Source organism: Canis lupus, chromosome 7 (genome assembly GCF_011100685.1).
Source record: "Canis lupus familiaris isolate Mischka breed German Shepherd chromosome 7, alternate assembly UU_Cfam_GSD_1.0, whole genome shotgun sequence".
In the NCBI taxonomy this organism is placed as follows: Eukaryota; Metazoa; Chordata; class Mammalia; order Carnivora; family Canidae; genus Canis; species Canis lupus.
In genome coordinates this window covers 30,288,057-30,310,133 of record NC_049228.1, presented here as the reverse complement: position 1 = coordinate 30,310,133, position 22,077 = coordinate 30,288,057, and the positions used below count along the sequence as shown (strand labels likewise).

The window sequence follows — 22,077 nt, the reverse complement described above, 5'->3', positions numbered from 1 at the left end:
ACACAGAGAAAATAGTAAAAGCAAGTTTTCTGATAAAGAAGTAACATTAAATAAACAGCAGACTCTTCTTTTGAAGAAAACAGAAAATAGAGGCCAAAAAACCGTGGAAGGATCTCTCAAAGTGATGACTGAGGAAAAGAACTCTTTCCCTAAAGTTCTATAATATCATCCAAGAGAGGGCACAATACACTTTTGAGGCAAACAAAACCTGAAAGTTTACTAATTGTAAACTGACTGAATGATCCACTTAAAGACACATTTCATGAAGGAACCCAAAATCCAAAAAATAAACAGCGTGCAAGAATCAACTGTTAGAAAAGAAACTGGCAAATTTATGCATAAATCTAAATAACAACTGCTTAAAAATGAAGCTTAAATTTAAAAAGTTAAACATCAGCCATAAATTTTATATTAAAAAAAAGAGCTAATTTAGAGGCTTTGAAACCAGGGCAAAATTAAAATACTAAGCAAAATGGAAGCTCTTAAAGGCATGGTTAGAGTAGAAAGAGTCCAGATTATTATGTACTCAGGGCAGGAACTTTGGTTAGGGCTGCTTCCCCAGCACCTGCACAAGTGTGTGGTATGTAGTTGGTACACTCAATAATTATCTGTAGATGAAGGACTAGCTTCCAGAAGTTTGTCATTGCTAAATATGAGTATTAACAATGTAAAAGAATAAAAATAGGATGCAGAACTTAAAATCCAAAAGACAGGGGAAGGGGCGCCTGAGTGGCTCAGTCAGTTAAGTGTCTTCCTTCAGCTCAGGTCATGATCCCAGGGTCCTGGGATTGAGCCCCACATCAGGCTCCCTGCTGAGCAGGGATTCTGCTTCTCCCTCCCCCTCTGCCCCTCCCCTTCCTGCTCATGCTTATGTGTACACACACTCTCTCAAATAAATAATCTTTAAAAAAACAAACAAACAGGGACACCTGGGTGGCTCAGCAGTTGAGCATCTGCCTTTGGCTCAGGGCGTGATCCTGGGATCTGGGATGGAGTCCCACATTGGGCTCCTTGCATGGAGCCTGCTTCTTTCTCCTTCTGCCTATGTCTCTGCTTCTCTCTCTATGTCTCTCATGAATGAATGAATGAATGAATAAATAAATAAATAAATAAAATCTTAAAAAAAAAAAAACAACCAAAAACGAAACCTAAACAAACAAACAAACAAAAAAACCATAGAAAGGACAGGGAAAAGAATTAATAAAGCAGTACTCTCCCCTGTTACTCTCCAGAGGCCCTACAATAGGCACACTTGTGAACTGTAGGACCAGAGAACCCAGGGCTGCCTGCAGAGCTGAGGCTCTCTGGTCCAACCTTTCCCAGGAGGCAGAAGGGGTGTGTGGGCCAAAGAGCTGCCCACCAGGGAACTCCAAAATCCCGGCCTCTGCCAGGAGGCCTCCCAACTTGTGCAGTGGGGAGGCACAACCCCAACAAATCCCCCAGGGGTGTACCTTTAAAGAACAAGAGAGAGGACTCAGATTGCCCCAGCCAGCGAAGGCGTCCTGGCAGGCAGCCCGCTTACCCAGGGCCTGACAAGCCGGGGCCCATTGAATGGAAGCAAATTCACGTGTGACTCACATTACCACTCTGTGGGCCAGTTCTGCCGCCAGACACAAAGGTGGTTCAGAACTCCCACACTCACTGTGCCCTGCCTTGTTGCCTTGTGCCGTATCTCTAAGAAACAACACATGTGTTCCATAACTGAGGTAGTTTTTTTTTTCTTAAGATTTTATTTATTTATTTATTTGTAAAAGAGAGAGAATGAGAGGCATGACTGGGGTTTTAACAAACGAATCAGAAGTTACTCCTGACAGGTTACCAGGGAAGGCTTCACATTCCTTCCTCTTTCCTGCCATGGCTCAGTGTAGCACGGATGTACCTCTTCTGGAGTTACCTTGGCCTCTTGGCCATTCCTAGAGACGGTGAACAGTCTGCTGGGTTGGATTCCTGGCGATGGCTTCAAGTCATTCAAAGCCAAATCTTGATACAGTATTATTTTGGGTTAAAAAATAACGCAGTGTTACGGAATATTGAGACAGGTATTTATTGTGTTTTATAAACCAGTTTGCATGGTAATTTCCAAGAAGTGATCCCAGAAGTACCTTGATCTGCAGAAACAGAATTACTACAAGGTAAGGGTAGATTACCTCTCTTGTTTAATTGTGCAAATTTGGATAGGATGATCTCACCTCATATTTTTACCTAGAACTCTGATTTTCATCAAGTTGTAGTGGCCATCCTTCCTGCTCAGACCACTGTCATCTCACATTTGTCAGAAAAAGACGGTGGCCTGGAGGTGAAGTGTACAAACAGCACAGCTAAACCGCCTGGGTGTGAGGTCTAGCTTCTCTACTTATTAGATACAAAAACTTATTGTTTCCTCATCTATAAAAAGAATATATCTTCCTCGTAGTCATTATGAGAACTAAGTTTACGTTTATTTGTACCAAGTGCCTAGTGGCACACAGCAAGCTCTCCCCACAGGTCTCCCTCTCTCTAGTGTTAGCATTGGAAGGTCTACCCTGATTTCACAATGGGAAAGGATGCTTCCTCCATTTTTTGGCTATGGCCACATGACTCAGGACTTTGGCTGGATCTGCTGAAGGACAGACTAGCTACCAGAGCTTGGTCGGCTGATAAACTGGGCCTAGAGGTGGAGCAGCTGGCTCTCTGGCACTCTGAGGAGAGCGCTCATGGGCAAAGCTGAGGGAAGGATAGTGAGAGAGGGAGAGGGAATGCAATGGATCCATCCAAAGATGCTGATGAAATAATTTGAGACTCTCAATCTTCTTGTTCTTCTTGAGTACATTTTCTCCTTCACTGAGGCCAGCTAAGCTGGGTTTCTGTCACTTGCAACTTAAAGAATCCCAGCTAATATTCTGATATGCCATGGTCTTCATACAAAATGTCAAGACCCCACTTTTTTGGAGATTAATCCCGAGAACCTTCCCTTTTTTTTAAGATTAGGCTGACTCCTCAGGCACAGCTCGACCTTCCTCAGCCTCATCCTAAAAACCTTCTTATCTCTTCCTTCTTGCTGCAGACTGATGGACACAAGCATCATGGACTCCTTTTCATCCCCAGAGAGCAGGTCTCTTCGGGATCAGGAGATCTGTGGCCCAGCCTACAAGCCTCTACAAAGAAAAGGAGGCCACCCCTGCCCTCCACCCCTTGTAAGTGAGGCTGTCAGAGTCAGCCTGGGGGGTACCTGGGGGGCTCAGCTGGTAAAGCGTCTGCCTTCGGCTCAGGTCATGATCTCCCGGTCCTGGAATGGAGCCCCGTGTCAGGGTCCTTATTCATCAGAGAGTCTGCTTCTACCTGTGTGCTCTCTCTCTCTCTCTCAAGTAAATAAATAAAATCTTAAAAAAAAAAAAAAAAGGTTCAGCCCAAGAGCCTGCATACAACTGGCCCTGGCTCAGGGGGCTGCTAGGAGGCCATATTGGTCAGAAGGAGACACTTCTCTAACACAGGGCTGCCAGACAGGATGAGACACACCTGTCCTCTCCCTAAGTCTTCTATAGAAAAAGATTCTTTTGGCAGAAGATTCTCTTCTGATATTCTTAATTATACCTAGTTCACTTTCTCCTCCACAGCCACCCCACTCTGTGAGCAGCCTGAGTAGGGATGCCTGGGTGGCTCAGTGGTTGAGCGTCTGCCTTCGACTCAAGTCGTGATCCCAGGGTCCTGGAATCGAGTTTCACATCAGGTTCCCCTCAAGGAGCCTGCTTCTCCCTCTGCCTGTGTCTCTGCCTCTCTCCTTGTTTCTCTCATTAATAAATAAAATCTTAAAAAAAAAAAAAAAAAAAGGAGACTGAGCAGCCCGAAAGCTGGGACCACCAGCTACCCTCTGCTAAAGAAAGTAAATGCCAATCAAGAGCCAGGCAGGTACATAAGATACTCAAATAAACAACCCTCCAGGCGAGGAAGTATTCCTAAACACCACTTCAAACAAGCCCAGGTGAGGTCAGTACAGCATTGTTTTGGCAATTCTCTCAGGTCCTCTTCATCTCAGCACCTCCAAGCGCTTTATACACAACAATCACCAGCTGGGGAGGTGCAGTTGGAAAAAAGATTCTAATAGCTACCTGGCTTTGCACCAAGGTAACTGAGATAGACAGTAAACCCCACCCCTCCCACTTTCAAACCAGACCACACAACTCACTGAGAGCCAGAGAGGGATCACAAGATGCCTGGGTTTCCCCAGGGATCCCCAGGATCCCCATCGTCCTGCCATCTTTCCCCTGCACTGACATCAAAGTTGTCCCCAAAATGGCAAGTGCGGCAAGCTGGCCTCAGCAACCCCAGAGGGAGGCCTGCCCAGCTAGCCCAGAGTCTGCTACCATGCACTGTGCACTTCGTTCCTGTCCCCACAAGGCCACCACAAACCTAGTAATGTCCTAGTTCCAAGCCTCTCACTTCACATGTAGGGCAGGTGTGAGCTCTAGTCTGCTTGGGAAAATGCACCGCAGAAGGAAAAAAAGCTACAGTCAGAATCCGAACAGCCTTACAGTCCCCGACTGGGTTCCTGGTGCGCCAGCAGGGAGAGACCTGGCTTCAGTCCCCTCTGCACAAGCGTCATCCATTTGAGTACCTCACTGCCCTTCACGGCATCTATTTGTAGAGACTAGCAGGCTGGAGGTCAGGGCTCCTCACTGACTGTGACCCTGTCCCACATAGGTCAACAGTGAGTCTGCTCAAGGTCTTCCCAAAACCAAACCCTCGTTCCTCAGCACAGACATTTCCCAAGGCTTGCTCCTTGATCCATCCCTTTCTCCCTATACCCTTGAGAATCTCATCCATGTCCACAGTGTTGCTTAATTACTTTTAATAATAAAGTGTTCGGAAAATACTGTGAGACATACAACGTGCCCTTATGTGCAGCATCTCATCAGATCATCTGGGTAACTTTTAGAGGTAGGAATTATGCTTCTCCTTGTTTCAGAGAGACAGCATAACATGGTTAAGAGCATGAACTCTGGAATTAGAGAGCCTGGCTTCAAATCCCAGCTCCACTACTTACTGGCTCTGGGACCTTGACATGTTACTTAAACTCTCTGGACATGAGCTTCCCTTCTGAAAAATGGGGACAATTCTCTTGCTCAGGCACCTGCCTCATAGGGTTGGTGAGAGAAGTAAATGAGTTAGTATTTTTACAGTGTTCAGCATAGTGTTTGGAATCACGTGTTTGCTAAATAAATAAAATGGGGAAACTGAGGCTCAGAAAGGTTAAGTGCTGAGTTTGAGAGGACAATAGGTTGTAGCAGCTCTACAGCTTGGTCCAATGGCTATGATGCTACCATCTATCTACAATCTAACCATTCACCATGGGAGAAGATTCAACACGGTGTGGCCTCACCTACATTTCAAATTTCTCACCCACCAACCCGTTCGTGAGCTTTCTGCTCCAGCCTGCTAAGCCATATGTTTCCATTTCCAATTTGCTTTTTGCTTCTGCCTCTCCTCTACTGGGAATACTTGCCCTGTCTGTGGAATGGCTCATAAAGATTTACTAAGTCTAAAATATGCTACTGATCTATTGGTATAATAAGTTTATTGAAAGAGGGAAAGAAACAACAAATAAATGGGAGAACAGGGTGACTGAAGCCTAAATAACCAACAAAAAATATACCAGGGATCCCTGGGTGGCGCAGCGGTTTGGCGCCTGCCTTTGGCCCAGGGCGCGATCCTGGAGACCCGGGATCGAATCCCACGTCGGGCTCCCGGTGCATGGAGCCTGCTTCTTCCTCTGCCTGGGTCTCTGCCTCTCTCTCTCTCTCTGTGACTATCATAAATAAATTTAAAAAAAAAAGTCACCACATGGAATTTGGCAATCATTTCTTGGACAGGAAACAAGGGTACAGAAAGAGAAAAAAATAGGACACACTGGACTTCACAAAGATTTTAAAATTCTGTACATCTAAAAGTGCTATCCACAGAGGAAGAAGGCAACACACAGGATGGGAGAACATGTTTGCAAATCATAGATCTGGTTAGGGACTAATATTTAGAATGTATTAAGAACTCCTAAAATTCAACAACAACCTAAAAAACATCTGTGTGTAAAAAAGAACTGTAAAATGGCCAGCAGGCATATGAAAAGATGCTCAACATCACTGGGCATTAGGAAAAGCAAATAAAACTATGAGGAAATATCACCTGATACTCGTTAGAATGGCTACTATAAGGGGAAATACCCCACAACCAGTGTTGGTGAGGATGTGGATGTGGAGAAACTGGAGCCCTTCTGCACTGCTGGTGGGAATGTACTGAAAGAGCCGCTGCAGAAAACAGCATGAGGGCTTCTCAAAAAGTCAAATACAGAATTACCATACAATCTAGCAGTTCCATTTCTGGTTATAAACCTAAAATAACTAAAAGCAAGGTCTCGAAGAGATACTTGTGCACCCATGTTCCCAACAGCATTATTCACACTAGCTAAAACGAGGCAGCACCCAAGCATCCGCTGAGTGATGACAGGATAAGCAAAACACGGAACACCTACAGGCTGGAATATTATTTAGCTTTCCAAAGGAGATTCTAACGCAGGCTCCGACATGGATGAAGCTGGAGGACACTATGTCGAATGGAGTCGGCCAACCACAGAGTGACAAATATTACATGATCGCACTTAATGTGAGGTGCTCAGAGCGGCCAGAATTAGACTGAATGCAGAATGGTGGGTGCCAGGAGGGAGGGGTGGAAGGGAGGGGGATTGGTTAATGGGTTTAGTTTTACCAGATGAAAAGAGTTCTAGAGATGGACAGTGGGAAAGGCTGCACAATGTAGTCGGTACCACTGATTTGTGAAGTAACAATGACTAGGATGGCAAGCTTTATGTTAAATACAATTTTAAAAAGCTGAAAAACATATGTATCTGGATTCCTCCTCTCTCACTCCTCTGACAGGGTTTGGGGAGTCATCCAGTGAAGGCAGTGGCTATGCTCACACACTGTCAGAGGGCCCCTGGAGTCCTCTCCTCCAGCAACAGAGAGGGTGTGAGCTGTGTCCGGCCTGGACCATCCTCACCGGCTCCTCGGGCACAGTGACCCCACAGCTGAGCACCCTAAGGAAAACCCTTCGTCTCCAGCAAGATGAAATTCAACTTTCTGGTCATCAGACTCCTTTGTTGCAGTTGTCGTGCACGGTGGAGGATGTGAGAACACTCAGTACCGCGCCAAGCTGGATGTGGAGCTGTGGGCTGTCTGCTGAATTTTTTCAAAGGGTCACTCACTGGCCTGTGTCCCAGGCCGCCATCAGCAACACCAGCCGCTGCCAGCATCACCCTGGTGTTTCCCAGTCAACGGGGACAGGGGATGGTCCATTTTGCCTCCCAGAGAGTCCACAAGCAGCCAGCTGCAGTCTCGATGAAGACAACTCACCAGGGGAGAGTCCTAAGTCCAGAGAGAAAAGGCAGGGAGGGCAGTGTGGAGGGTGTGACCACAGACAGCTCTCTGGGCAAGTTTTAGCAGCCTGAAGGTCGTGCAAGACCTACTAAAGAAACTGTTCTTCCAGTTGCACACAAGGCGGCTAGCTTTCCTGTGCCAGGGCCACTGGACAGCCCAGCCCAGGACCACATGATACCCCTGGGTGGGAGAATAGCAGAAACGCCAGCTTTTCCAGGGCAGGCTCGGGAAAGCCTCCGCCGTGCTGGCCCGCAGGCCATCCTGCCTGGAACTGGGACCCAGCAGCTCCCAAAGGCAAAGCTGGGTCAGGCCAGGTCAGGACTGCCCAAGGCGGCTCCCAATTACCTGCCGCTGCTGCCAGACATGAGTGTGGTGGGCCAATGGTCCCGGCAGGATCTCTCGCTCTGGCAGAGAGAAGCCAGTGCCACTCCCCCAGAGCTCCCGACTCATAGGTGCAAGTGGCGACTCCACATCTCCAGTCAGATGTCACCAGCATGGCATGCCTAGCACGTCCGGAACTAGATTCTCTCAGACCTCTCTTTTCAAGTTCTTCTTTCTCATGTTATGGCTCCCCTATCCTCCCAGTTGCTCAAACCCTAAACTGAGGAGTCACTCCTGACTCCTTACTCTCTCTCTCTCTCTCTCTCTCACCTCCTATCTGATTTATTAGCAAATCTACGGGCTCTGATTTTGAAATGCTTCTAGAATTCAACTATGTTTTACTATCTTTGCTACCATCACTCTGGTCCAGGCTATGTTATACCTTCTCTCTGGATTATTAAAATACCTTCCTCGCTAGCCTACCTGCATCTACCATAGTGTCCCCATTCTCAACACAGCAACCAGAATGAGCCTGTTCAGAGGCCAAAACAAATGAACAAGTCACTGCTTTACTCATAATCCTAAAGAGGTATCACTCAGAATAAGCCCTGCAGTTTCCTAGATGATGTAGCTCTCCATTACTGTTCAACCTTGTAATAAAACCTGCTTTTTATACCCACTTCAACCACACTGGCTCCTCACTATTGCACAGATACATCAACACACATCTACCACAGGGCCTTTGCACTTACTATTTCTATGCCTGGAATGCCCTTATCCTAGATATCTTTGGGGGCTGCTCTTCCATTTCCTCTAGGTTTTAATTCAAACCACCTTTTGGGCAAGGCCTTCTCAGCCCACACTGCTTTTCATAACCCTCTCCAACACTTTGTGGCTCCAGTCCTTTCCTTACTTTTTCTCTTTAGTACAGATGTACATATTTATTTATCTTGTTAATTAATGCCTTTCTCTCCCTCAAGACTATATGCTTCATGAGCACAAGAAATTCTGTCCTGCAAATTTCCTCACCAGTTAGAATAGTGACTGACAAATTACAGGTACTCAATATATGTGATAAATAATTGAATATGTGAATGAACCATGGGACACAGGGCATCCTGGCACACTAGGTAGTTCTACCATGAGATAAACAATGTTATTATGTTAATTGGCTTTTACCCTTATTTGTTTTATTCATTATCTTCCTAGAGCCTAGCAAGCTAAATTCATATTGCTAAAATTGAGGACATTGTTTAAATGTTTTAAAGTAGTATCACTTCTAAATCTTTTGGAAAATTGTAATGTTAGACCTTCACTGTATAGTATATTTGTCTGCACTTACGTATCCAGCTTTCTGGTGGTATAAAATCTAACTAACGAGGCTCAACAATATTGCAGTTTCCTTCTTGCTACTTAAAAAAATACTAAAATTAGGGCACCTGGGTGTCTCAGTGGTTGAGCGTCTACCTTTTGCTCAGGTAGTGATCCTGGGATCCTGGGATCGAGTCCTGCATCGGGCTCCTCACAGGGAGCCTGCTTCTCCCTCTGCCTATGCCTCTGCCTCTCTCTCTGTGTCTCTCATGAATAAATAAATAAGATCTTAAAAATTTTTTCCAAAAGGCCAAGCCTACTTCTTGAAGAGACAGACCCTACCTGCCCTGGCCTGTGTAACAAGGCAGAGTGTTACTAGTTCTTGGATATCTTCCCTTTTATTTCCTCTACAAACTATCCTATCACACATCCTCAAAGTCATGCTTTCCAGACTGTGGGTGGCAGTTAACTGTCTGTAGACCAAACAAATGAAGTCTTGCATATGGAACTACTATTCTTCAAATGTCTACAGATGCCATTGTGGTCGATAAAATTAACATTCGTTTTTCACATCGTTATTGATTCAAAGCAGCTTTTTGTAATTAAGCATTTTCTCCAGCTGAAGTGATGTTAAAAGGAGAGGAGGATCCACACAGCCTGGGAAGCTTGGAAAGCACTACCATATGCCATTCCTGGTCCCTGACCTTTGTTGCCACTTATGTGAATAATATCTAGCTCAAGATCTCCCTTAACAGTAAAATTTTGAAGAAAACTTTCTGGAACATTCCACCTCCACAGTGACCCTTCCTATGTCTTACTACCTATAGCTTTCCTTTTACATTTTAGTTATTCTGTCAAAATATGCAGGTCTTAGCACAAGTTTTTATTTTAGGTAAGGACATTTACTCCTCCAGAAAACTTATTAATTCTTCCTCAGTTTCCCCTATGAATTCCCAACAGCACCTTGCATGTGGGAGAAAATATTTTATATGCCCCCTACTCTTTAATATCTAAGTTGATCTGATATTCAATATAAAAACCAGTTTTTGGAACCTTGACAGAAACTAGGTTTGAATTTCATATGACCTGTGTATGTCATGTAACCTCTCTAAGCTTCAAATTCCCCAACAGGAAAAAGAGAGTGAAATTAACCTACTTTATGTGATTGTCAAGAGGATTATATGACTTTGCCAGAGCAGCTAGGCAATAAAAAGAAATAAAAGGCATCTAAATTGCAAAGGAAAGAGTAAAACTGGAGGTGCCTGGCGGCTCAGCAGGTTAAGCATCTGCCTTCAGCTCAGGTCATGATCCCAGGGCCCTGGGATGGAAACCCACTTCAGGCTCCTTGCTTAGTGGGGAGCCTGCTTCTCCCTCTGCCTGCCATTCCCCTGGTTGTGTTCTCTCTCAATTTAAAAAAAAAAAATCTTAAAAAGCAAACATTAATGAATGAATTCAGTAAAGTCCCAGGATACTAAATTAACACACAGAAATCAGATGCATTTCTATACACTAGTAATGAGCTACCAAAAAAAGAAATAAATAGGTGCCAGGGCAGCTCAGTCAGGTAGGTGTTTGACTCTTGATTTTGGCTCAGGTCATGGTCTCAAGGTTATGAGATCGAGCCCCACAATGGACTTCACATTGGGTCAGTAGGTTTTTTTTTCTAATGACTATATCTGAGACAGAGGCCATCACAAAAAGCCCTGAGGAATACAGAATGTCCCCTCCCACCCTTACCACATTGCCACGGGTTCCTGGATACTCCGAGCTTCCCCCTTCCCATCCGTCACTCAGCGACCCCCAGAAAGGTTTCCTGAATTCCTACTTTGTGCTAAGCCACTAGGACACAGAACTGAAAATGGAACCGAAATCTCTCTTCCGGAGCTCACATTCATGGGTGAGGAGATACAGACCGTAAACAAAGAGACAATAAATACACAAAATAATTACAGATAGTGGTAGATGCCATGAAGAAAGAGCAGGGTGAAAGGGGAAGGAATGGGTGATTGGGGGAGTGGGTAGTCAGAAGGTCTCTCCCAGGAGAGAGTTGATCAAAGCAGAAAACAATGCAAAGGAATTTCAGGCCAAGGGAAGAACCTGTTCAAAGGCCCTAAGGCAGAATGAGATTGCTGAGTTTAAGGAATGGTGAGAATGCTGGGGCGAAGTAGAAGAGGGACCAGCAGACCAGCTAGATGACATCACAGAGGGTACCAGACCGTGGTGAGGAGCATGGATAAAAGCCCATGTGTGACAGAGACCCCTGGAGCAATGTGACTGACATGTTTTAAAAGGGTCACATTGCTACTGGGTCAAGAACAGATGTGGGGGGATGGTAGAGGCAGGAACACCAGTTAGAAGGTGGCTGCTGAAGCCTAAGTGATAGGTGAAGGCTTGGACCAGAGTTGTGGTAACAAGGTGGTTTGAAGTGATGAGATTCATTCATCTCCAGCATTTCAGAACTAAAAGAGGCCACAGGAGCAATTCAGTGTAGCCATGTTATCTTACAGATGATGAAAGAGAAGCCCAGAGAAGTGAGTGAGTTACTTAGCTACATATGTGATTACCGTAATCATCGGTAGAGCCCAATGTCCTGTCACTACAGCTCCGCAGAACCGTGGGGTGTAGAATGCAGGTAGGAAGGTGAGCCCTCTAGAAGGCAGTCCCTGTCAAGTGTCAAACAGATGACTGTCTTTATTTTGAGCAAGGATGACTTCTTCACCAAATCCAACATGCCTCCTTAAGCGCCCGTCAGTGCCACTGCTTACCAGGATGCCCTCTGCCACACTACTTCTTCCTCTCCCATCTGTAGAGGAAATTAACTGCTTATCCCCCTATATCCCTTTGCTCTGAGAGCTGTCCCCAAGTCTCTCCTGGAGAGTCACCCTTTGTAGACCTGAAGTCCATGTGCCTTCACGGATATGGCATATGCTTTATGCCGCGCCAACCAGTACATTCCGACTCCCTCTGAGCCACTGAGTTTATGAGGCATAGGGCCTGTTGCTGGGGTAGCTGGGAGAAAGACATCCCTCTCCCACTGGATTTGAACCTGGTAGCATTCCCTAGCCATCTTGAAGGGAGAGCCTGAGACCAGAGCAGGTAAGAAAATGAGTCCCAACAAAATCGTTTGAACCTGGAACCCATGCCTGAAGCCACTCTTGAGCTTTTTAGTGGTGTGAGCCAATAACTTTCCTTTCTGCTTAAGCCAATGTAAACTGGATCTTCATCACTTGTAAAAGGAGGACTCCCATTCAATACCTAGCATCTCTCTCGGTGTGCTCTCTCTATATACCAACTTAAATGGTGAGGACTCCAAAATCCCCATCTATATCCTGGACAACTCTTTGGAATTCCCGATTCATATCCACCCACCCAGTGAGTGTTTCCTCCCATATGTCACACCCAGGCACCTCAGCTAGAACACGTGCAAAATGGAATTCATCGTCTCTGCGTCTACCATCTCAATATGCTATTCTTCATGTTTTTCACTACTCTAGGAAAAACATCACCACCCACCCAGATCACTCAACACAGAAACCTAGGACATCAGAGAGTACTCGTGCTAGGTAATCCTGAGGGGGCTAAGGCCCTGACTAACATTTTCTGAGTGTGTGACCTTGGGGAGGTTAATAAACATATCTGAGCCTTAAATTTTCATAGGACTTGCTAGGTTTCAGTGAGATGCTGTACGTAGAGCAATAAATGTTGGCTGGTTCCATTCCTTATCACAGACATCTACTGCATCAGTAAATTCTAACTCAAAATTCATGGTCACTGCCACTACCCCAGCTCCAAGCCTCACCATCTTTCCCCACAATGACTACCGGACATTTCTATTTCATCTTCTTACCTCTGGTCTCCCTCACCACTCCCCAGCGCTGCTAGACTGATCGACTCCTAACCAGCGTGGTCAGGCCAGGCCTGGCCCAGCCACCTGCACAACACATTCATTTGCAGCACCCTCCACTGCAGCTCTCTGAATCACTCCCACTTCTCCAAACACCCAGTGCTATTCCTCTGTTCCATGACTTTGCACAGCAATGTGTCTGCTGAGAATGCCCATTTTCCATCTTCTCCCACCCAGGAAAGAGCCCATCCTTAAGACCTGATTTAAAAACAAAAAAGTTCCTCTAAAACATGAAAGAAAACAGAGCTCCCGTATGGACTAACGAGGCTCACAGGCAAATTCAAACCCCGACTTCCCCAGTGTCATAGATGAGGGAACCTGAGAAAAGACAGAAGAAAAGAAACATTAATGTAAAATACGTTTCAATGAACAAAAGCAAAGAAAGAATGGAAGGAAAAGAGAAAATATTAGAACAGGTAATCTTGAGATAGGAGACAGCTTCCCAAGCAGGCCCAAAAACTTGAAGTTCCACAGAAAAGCAATACAGATTCAGCTGCGTAAAGTCATCACTTGGGCACATCAAAGGCATAGCAAAGCAAAACTGGGGAGGAACACATAAAAGGCAAGATATGTGATGTATTAACAAGAAAAGAATTAAAGTCCAGAATTTAGGAAGAGCCTCAAAAATTGATGAAATCACAATTCGACAGGAAAACTGGAAAAGGATTTCATGGGGCAATGTGAAGGAGTGTACATTGATTAATCTTTTTTTTTTTTTTTTAAATGTAAACTTGGGAGAACCTAAAATGCATAGAACTTCGATAGGGAATGGTCTCTAAGAGGTTTGTTAACTTTGTAAAACTCCATAAGCAGAATGAGGTAGCAGAATAGAATACTACTATATTTATTTTTTAGAAGGAGAAAACAGAAGACACATTTTATTTGCCTACAGATGCACAGACTATCTCCAGATAAATACACAAAAACTGGAAAAATTAGTTGCGTCCAAAAAGGGAAAAAGGGCTGAGGTAGGAGGAAGGTATTACCTTTTACACCCTTTGAATGTTGTGCTTTATATATACTATCTATCCCCAAAGTAAACCTAAGTAAATAAATTCAATCTTTTTTCCTGCATAATCACCAGATCCCAGTAAACAAAGGGAAATCTACTTAAATAAATGCTTAAAGTAAAATACCCTTTGGCTTACCAGCTTCACTTGGAGGAGTAAGTTTTATCCAGAAATACTCTCATGTACACAGAGATGTGTGTTCACAATAGCATTACTTGTAAGAGAGGAGCTTGGAATGGGTCTAAGGGCCCATAAATAACCTATTGTTTAAATGAATTATGGTTAATCTATACTACGAAATACTATGCAGCCATTAAAAAGAATGAAGTATATCTATGTCCTTTGTTCTTTTTTTTCTTTTTTTTTTTTAAAGATTTTATTTATTTATTCATGAGAGACACACACATACAGAGGCAGAGACACAGGCAGAGGGAGAAGCAGGCTCCTATGCAGGGGGCCTGACATGGGACTCGATCCTGAGTCTCCAGAATCACACCCTTGGGTTAAAGGTGACACTAAACTGCTGAGCCACCCGGGCTACCCCTGTTCTTTTTTTTCTTTTAAGGATTTCATTTATTCATTTAAGAGAAAGAGAGTGCATGAGCGGGGGCAGGGGGAGGGAGGAGAGCAGAAGGAGAGGGAGAAGCAGACTCCAGCTGAGCAGGGAACCCAACTTTGAGCTCGATTCCAGGACCCTTAGACCACGACCTAAGCTGAAGGAAGACACTCAACCAACTGAGGAATGCAGGTGCCCCTCTATTTCTTTTTAAGTAATCTCTGTACCTAACATAGGGCTTGAACTTATGACCCAAGATCAAGAGTCACACATTTCACTGACTAAGCCAGCCAGGCACCCCTATGTTTTTGATACTGGAAGACATCCAAGTCCCATTGTTTAGTCAAAAAAATAAGTCAAAGAGCACACAATAATATATGATCCCCATATGTATCTTTAAAAATGTTTTCAGGGATCCCTGGGTGGCGCAGCGGTTTGGCGCCTGCCTTTGGCCCAGGGCGCGATCCTGGATACCCGGGATCGAATCCCACATCGGGCTCCCGGTGCATGGAGCCTGCTTCTCCCTCTGTGTCTCTACCTCTCTCTCTCTGTGACTATCATAAATAAATAAAAATTTATAAAAAAAAAAAATTAAAAAAAATAAAAATAAAAATAAAAATGTTTTCAATATATTAAGGTTGGTCCTAAAGTTGGAAATACAGAGAATATTTTATCACGTTTTATAATATAGTATCAATAAACTATGTGTTACATATTCAACTATACCTCCAGGCTCCGTTGGCATATACTCAGGCACTGAGGAAGACCTAGAAAATCATATACTTACAGTGGTTCCCTCTCAGCCAGGACAGGGAATGGAGCAGAAGTGCAGGGAATTTTATTTATCTATACATTTAAAAAATCTCTTATAATAATTCATGTTTTTAAAAAAGTTACTACACTCTAGGCATGCTTTCTATCATTTATCCAAGGTCACAGGTTTGTTAAATGGCAGGGATAGGTACAGGCTGCCTGGCTTCAGATTCTGCTCTTGATGTAGCACTCCCTCACCTGCTACTTGAGTAAAAAACAAACCCAAGCCCAAATTTGATGTGCCTCCTGCTGTTTCACTCCAGCTCACATAGAACACGCCTTCCTTTATGCTCCCAGCTTCCCTGAACATATCTGCCCTGAATGCCTGCTGGGCCCATAACTGGCCAAGGAAACAGATAATACCCGTTGTAAGCATTCTCATGGTGTAAGACTAGAATCAGATGAGATTAGCACTGGCTGAATGAATGAAGTACTGAGTCATAAAGTCAACCCTTCCTCCAAACTCAGACAGGACTGATAGCCATCTCCAGCTTTGTTGATGTTTTTTGTTCTCAAGGAAAAACAGCTAGAAGACACCACTCCTCCCCTCAAGTCATGCTTTATTGCATCCCATTGCTTCCTGAGGTCTAACCCAGAGGTTGTAAGCTGGCAGTCTGCAAACAACCAGCCTGCACACATAATTTGGTTGCCCTGCACATTTTGAAAACTGTTTTGAATTGGTTACCAACTTTTAAAACATGAGATTTTTATTCCCATGAAAATTTACAGCTTCCCCTAAAATCCAGGTCAAGCAATAATGTGCTAGAGTTCTGGGGCACCTGCATGTCTTTTTATAACGAGTCATGCTCCCAGCCAGCAATGGGCACCCCCCCAACCCCTTGCCAGCCCTCCTCCTGCAGCAAGGCTTACCGACCAGCCCAGGTAGCAGCAGAGTTTACACCACAGAACTGTACCTCCTTTGGTGGACATTTAGGTCAGTTCCAGTTCAGCCCATTCTGCCTTCCGTGGAACCCAAACAAAGAGCTCAGCCCCTCTGACCACACAGTCCTCCGTCTCTGATACTCCCACCACACAGGGCTGCAACACAAAGAGAATGGTATAAGTACCAGAGGCTTTGGATTTGGTTTCTAAAATGCTAAGCAGGCCTCTTCTTGAGGAGTCCCTAATCTCCCCTGCCACGGTGGTAGAACTCTGGGGCCGGGAGAAGTCCTGCGTTCAAGGACCTGCCTGTGTGAAAAGCGCTGCCAAAGTCAAAAGACCTGAGTTCGATCCTGGCCCCTGAGCCGAGTACTTACCTCTCTTGAGTCTGTTTCCCTACCTATAAAACAGGCTAATTGCACTTCACCGGCTGTTAAGTAAATGATATTAAAAAGTGTATATGACAAGTGCTTACAAACATCTTACAGGTACAAAACAGGATAGGTGTGGACCAGAACAAGAAAAGAGGGGAGCTTTGGAAGAAGTGACAGGAATGGGTGACACAAATCCCAGTTAAAGAAAGGTGGCTGAAGAGCCTGTGTCTGTGTGATCTGAAGTCCTCCTGCCTTCTCTTTCTGCTTGAAGGGCCTGGGAAATGCCTCTTCTCACCTGTCTCAGTGGCTGCAGTAAGATGGGTCAGAAGGGAAGGCCACTTATTTCCCTGATGCAGTGACTCTCCCCAGCTCAGCTCCAGGGCCAGGTCACTGGGAGAGAGGAGGCTGGGGTGAACCCCAAAAAAGAGACCCGGTGACGTCCATCCTCCCCAGCCTCTAGCACGCTGAGATAGGCTTGCCCGAAGTTACCATTACCCCCACTGGACTCAGCAAGGCACTAAGGTCCCTTCCCTCCAAAACCACACCACCTCCCTACTCTACAGTGAAGAAGATCAAATGACCTGCTCTTGAAAGCACTTCGAAAAAGCGGATGAAAGGTACAACAGCGAACAAAAAAGCCCACAGAGATGTGCTATAAAGTGATGCCAATGCCCAGCTGTGTGGTTACTGGAAAGCAGACCTCTCGGAAGCGCACCAGGGCGTCCCAGCTATCCAACAGACGTTCTCATCTCACATGCCTTTGTTGAAAGGTGGCACGGGGTGAAGCTGTGGCCCGGGACGCTGGCCAAGTCCCCCCAAAGCTACCCCAATCTCCCTCTGACAGATGAGTGGGGCCGAGGCGCCCACCCCGCGTCGGCCCGGCGACTTCTGGGCGCGCCTCCCACCCAGCCTCGGGGAGACAGCGCCCCGAGCCCGGCCGCGAGGATGGGAGGACGGGAGGACGGGAGGACGGGAGGACGGGAGGATGGGAGGACGGGAGGATGGGGCTCCCCCGGTGCGCGCGGATTCCAGCCGCCGGGCGCGGCCGCTCCGCTCCCCCCGCCCCCACGTCTGTCCCCGAGCGCGGCGTGAGCCCCCTGCCCGGAGCGAGCACGGCCCCTGTCGGCCCGCGCGTGCAAGCCCTGCCCTCCCTCCCGGGGGGCTTAGAAAGGGGCTGCGGGCGGCGTGGGGAATCGGCGCGGGCCGGGAAAGGCCTGACCGAAGCCCCCGGCCGCAGCGGAGGGGCGCGCCCCCAAGGTCTTCCCACAAAGGGCTCGGGCTCCCCACGCGCAGGCGGAGCGCGGCCGGGGGGGGCGCGGGGAAAGAAGAGCGCCGTGGGCCGGGGAGGCGAGGGCGAAGGGGCGCCGAGACCCTCCCGCCTTCCCCCGCCCGGAACTCCGCCCGGCTCCCGCCCGGCCCGCGGACCCCGCCGGCTCACCGCGCCGCCGCCGCCGCCGCTCAGGGCCCGGCCCCGCCGCCTCTCGCCTCGGCCGCCGCCGCCGCCGCCGCCGCCGCCGCTTCCTTCCTCCCCGCCGCGCTCGCAGACTGGAGGTTTCGGGTTTCAGTCCGCCGAGCCCCGCCGCGCTCCTCCCGCCGCCCGCCGCCCGCCGCCAGCACGCGGACCCCGGCGGGCGCAGGCCAAGTAACTTTGCGGCGCTCGCGCCCCTCCTCCGCCGGCCCGCCCCCCCCGGGCCCGCCCCGCGCCCCCTCCCCCCGCGCTCTCCCCACCCCGCCCCCCCCACCCCGGCCCCGCGCCGCCCCCCCCCCGGGCCCGCCCTCCCCGCGCGCTCTTCCCCGCCTTCCCACGACCCGCCGCGCCCGCCGCTCTTTGTCTCGCCCCCCGCCCGGGCCCTCCCTGAGCCGGTCGCCCCGTCCCAGTCCCGGCCCTCGGGCCGTCCGTCCCCCTTCGCTGCCCGCGCCTTCGCGCTCACACTTTCGGCGTCGCCGGGGGCTCCGCGCCGCCCCACCCTCCTGGCGGTCGCCCCGCGCCCCCGGCCGGCCTGTGCTGCTCACCTCACCTCTCCTCGTCCCGCCGGCCCTGGACCCACAGCCCGCGGCGCGGCTCCGCTCCTCTCCGGACCGCGAGGCCCAGCGGCGATCAGGACGGCGCGCAGAGCCCGGCGCCGCCAGCTCCGACGGCAGAACCCTTCCTTCTCGTGCTGTTGTCTCCGTCGGTCTGGACCGGCCGCTGGCCTCCTGCGTCTTCTGTGCTGCAGCCTAAATAAGGGGAAGAAAAGTTGAGACCGATGGTGAACTGCATAAGGGAAGGAGGGAGAGAGAAAGAGAAACCCGGTCTGCAAGACTCAGGTCAGAATTTAGAAAGCGCAGTTCACCAAACTCCAGCGAAAACTGATGCCGTGCCCAGGGCAGGACCCAGATTCCTCCGAAATCCATCTGCTTTGATGAAGGCATTAAGTATTCCCTTATCTACCGGTTGGGACTGTGGGAGCTGCTTCCTTATTGTTATTAGGCCACTGAAGCACCATTTAAAGCAATAATTTACTGTCTAGCACTTCCCAAACACCAGCTCGTCTTCAGGGACAAATGGAATAATGGGGAGGGAAAAAAAAAAAAAGTTAATGGATGCCTTAATATTCCTATGGGATGGATGCTTTATTTGGTCCAAAACCGGAAGCTGAAACTTCTCTCAGAGTCTAGGTCACCAGAGACCCAGATGCTGAAGAAGCTTAAAGCAGTGTGTTAAAGCAGATTATTTTAAACTTTTATTCTGAAGTCCCTAGTTTATTTGTTTGTTTTAATCAGCATGGACTGTGGCACTGGCTAATCTTTGTGACCCCGAGGGAGTTATTTATTTAACCTTTCTGAATCTCAGCTTATTCATATATAAAATAGGCATACTCATACCTATCAGTTGCATTTAAAAAGATAAAATGAGATAATGTAAGTAAGACATCTGGTGCCACAGAGCCTGAGAGCTGAGAGAGAGCCCTTTTGAAAGTTGTTATTTAAGAAAGGTCTGAGAAGATACACAATAGGTTGGCGCGGAGAGAATAAGAAAAACAATTATGGATCTTGTGCCTTCATATCCACTCATGATGTAAAAAGACACCCTTCCCATACTTCTTCTATTTCATTTTGAACTCTTCAACTGAAAGCCTTTGCTCCCCTGATGCTCGTTATCAAATATATTATTTATCACAAAGGTTTTTCTTCCCATAGCTCATAAGCTTAGAACATGCAAGGATAGAAATTGCTGCCAACAAATGCATTTTTTCAATTGCTCTCTTAAGATTTTTTTTTTCCTTCTGGAGCTAATAATGAGCTGTAAGCAGTAGTCACTTGGAGGCAGAGAAAAGATAGAAAAATTGTTATCAGTTATTTCACTTAAGTCATGTATAGTTGTGTGAAAAACATGACATGGATTTTGTGTGAGAATTGTTTTCAAGAAAAGAGAGATACATAGTAAGTCTCCTTTTCCGAGGCACCGTCATAAGTAATTCCTTTTGGAGTCCCCCAAAGATTTCTGAACTAAGATAATGAGAGGCTTTGTCCAAGTGAATCCTAAATGCTGTTTGAGGAATCTGCATATGGTAAGACATCTTGAAAATAAAGTATTTTTCCAATCCAGTAGTCTGCATAAAACTAGTCAAAGCAAAACTGTGAGTATGCTGTTCCTTCTGCAAAAAATATTATTCCCCTACTCTTCAAAGATTGACTCCTTACCCTTCACATCTTCAGTGTCACCTCCTCAAAGAAGTCTTCCCTGACCAGTCCAAAAGAGGTTCTCTAACCTTTGCTCTCTCTCAGAGCTCCCTATGCTTTTTCTATATAAAATTTATTTCAATGTATAGCATATCTAATTTTTTTTTTTATTTACTTATAGTATGCCACCATTGGTAGATACAAACTCCATGAGAGCAGGAACCCTATCTGGCTTATTCACCACTATAGGACCAGGGCCAACTTTTTAAATAAATTAAATGAAAAAAATAAAAATAGCTAAAATCTGTCTTAAGGGGCATCTGGTTCTCAAACTTTAGGATTCTCAAGAATCCCTAAGAGATTTCTTAGCTGCAACACCAGAAGCACAAGTGATTAAAGAGAGGTTTGATGTGTTGGATTTCATCAAAATTAAAAACTTCAGTGCTTCCCAGGACACCATGAAAAAAAAGACAACTCACAGAATAGGAAAATAAAGGACTTGGGACGCCTGGGTGGCTCAGCGGTTGAGCATCTGCCTTCGGCCCAGGGCCTAATCCTGGAGACCTGGGATCGAGTTCCATGTCTGGCTCCCTGCATGGAGCCTGCTTCTCTCTCTGCCTGTGTCTCTGCCTCTCTCTCTCTCTCTCTCTCTCTCTCTGTGTGTGTGTGTGTGTGTGTGTGTGTGTGTGTCTCATGAATAAATAAATAAAATCTTTAAAAAAAAGGAAAATAAAGGACTTATATCCAGAATCTATAAAGAACTTCTACACCTCAATGATAAAAAGAAAAACATTCTACTTTAAAAAGGGTAAAGGATCTAAACACTTCCTCAAAGAAGGTATAGAAAGAGCCTATAAGCACACGCTGGACATCACTAATCAGCAGGGAAATGTATATGAAAACAAATGAGATTCCACTTCACAAGCATTAAGATGTCTATAATGAAAAAGATGATGACCAGCGTTGTGGAAGATAGGGAAGACTTAGAACCCTACACTGCAGGTGAGAATGCAAAATAATGCAGCCACTTTAGAAAAGTTTGTTAGTTCCTCAAAATGTTAGACATAAAGTTACCACATGACCCAGCAATTCCACTTGCAGGTATTAAATCACGAGAGAAAAACCTACATCCACCCAAAAATCTATATATGAATGCTCATGGCAGCATAATTCATAATAGCTAAAGAGCAGAAACAAACCCAATTGCCTGTCAATTGACGACTGGTTACAAAATGTGGTCTATCCATGTGGTGGAATATTACTCGGTCATAGAAAGGGATGAAGTATTGATGCACGCTCCAACATGAGCAGACCTTGAAACCATGGGGCTAAGTGAAAGAAGCCAAACAGAAAAGGCCGCATATTGTTATGATTCCATTGATATGTAATAGCTGGGAGAGGTAAATACATAGAGACAGGTTAATGATCCCCTAGGGCTGCGGTGGGGTGGTAGCAGGTGACTGCTGGTGGATACAAAGTTTCCCTTAAAGGGGAGGAAATGTTATAAAATTAGATTATGGTGATGATTGTACAAGGCTGTGAGTATACCCAAAACCCATGACTCGTACATTTTAAAGGGATGAAATTTATGGTATGTAAATTATGTCCAATAAAGCTCTTTTAAAATAAAAAGAATCTCATATGGAGTTTGTTAGAATGCTGTTTCAGGCCCTCCTCCTGGAGAGACTGACTCGGCAGGAGTTAGGGGAGCTGCTGTTTGCTGCTCTGCACCCGTTCCCTCTCCCAAGGGTAATATGCCCTCAAATTTCCTTTGGGAAACCATTGCTTCCCCCAGGGGGTCAGTCATGAGGTTTGCACAGGATGACCTCTCCCCAACCCCAGG

The 22,077-nt window shown here is 46.5% G+C and overlaps 1 protein-coding gene across 5 annotated transcripts in view; it reads right to left on the bottom strand.

Moving 5' to 3' along the window:
* GPR161 (G protein-coupled receptor 161) overlaps positions 1 to 22,077 on the bottom strand; it is a 52,482-nt gene that overhangs the window by 28,051 nt on the left and 2,354 nt on the right. The window contains exons 1-4 of one of the 5 annotated variants that reach the window (XM_038542633.1): positions 17,272 to 17,314; positions 16,867 to 16,961; positions 16,233 to 16,356; positions 11,600 to 11,698 (exon numbers count right to left, since the gene is read on the bottom strand). Coding sequence is in view for 3 of the 5 variants with exons in the window: in XM_038542630.1 (XP_038398558.1) it covers positions 16,233 to 16,248 (16 nt within the window). In the remaining 2 variants the exon portion in view is untranslated. Of the gene's footprint in view, positions 1 to 11,599; positions 11,699 to 16,188; positions 16,357 to 16,866; positions 16,962 to 17,271; positions 17,315 to 18,009; positions 18,030 to 18,584; positions 18,789 to 22,077 lie in introns of those variants that run through there. The other 4 variants (XM_038542630.1, XM_038542629.1, XM_038542631.1 and 1 more) reach the window with 4 other exon arrangements.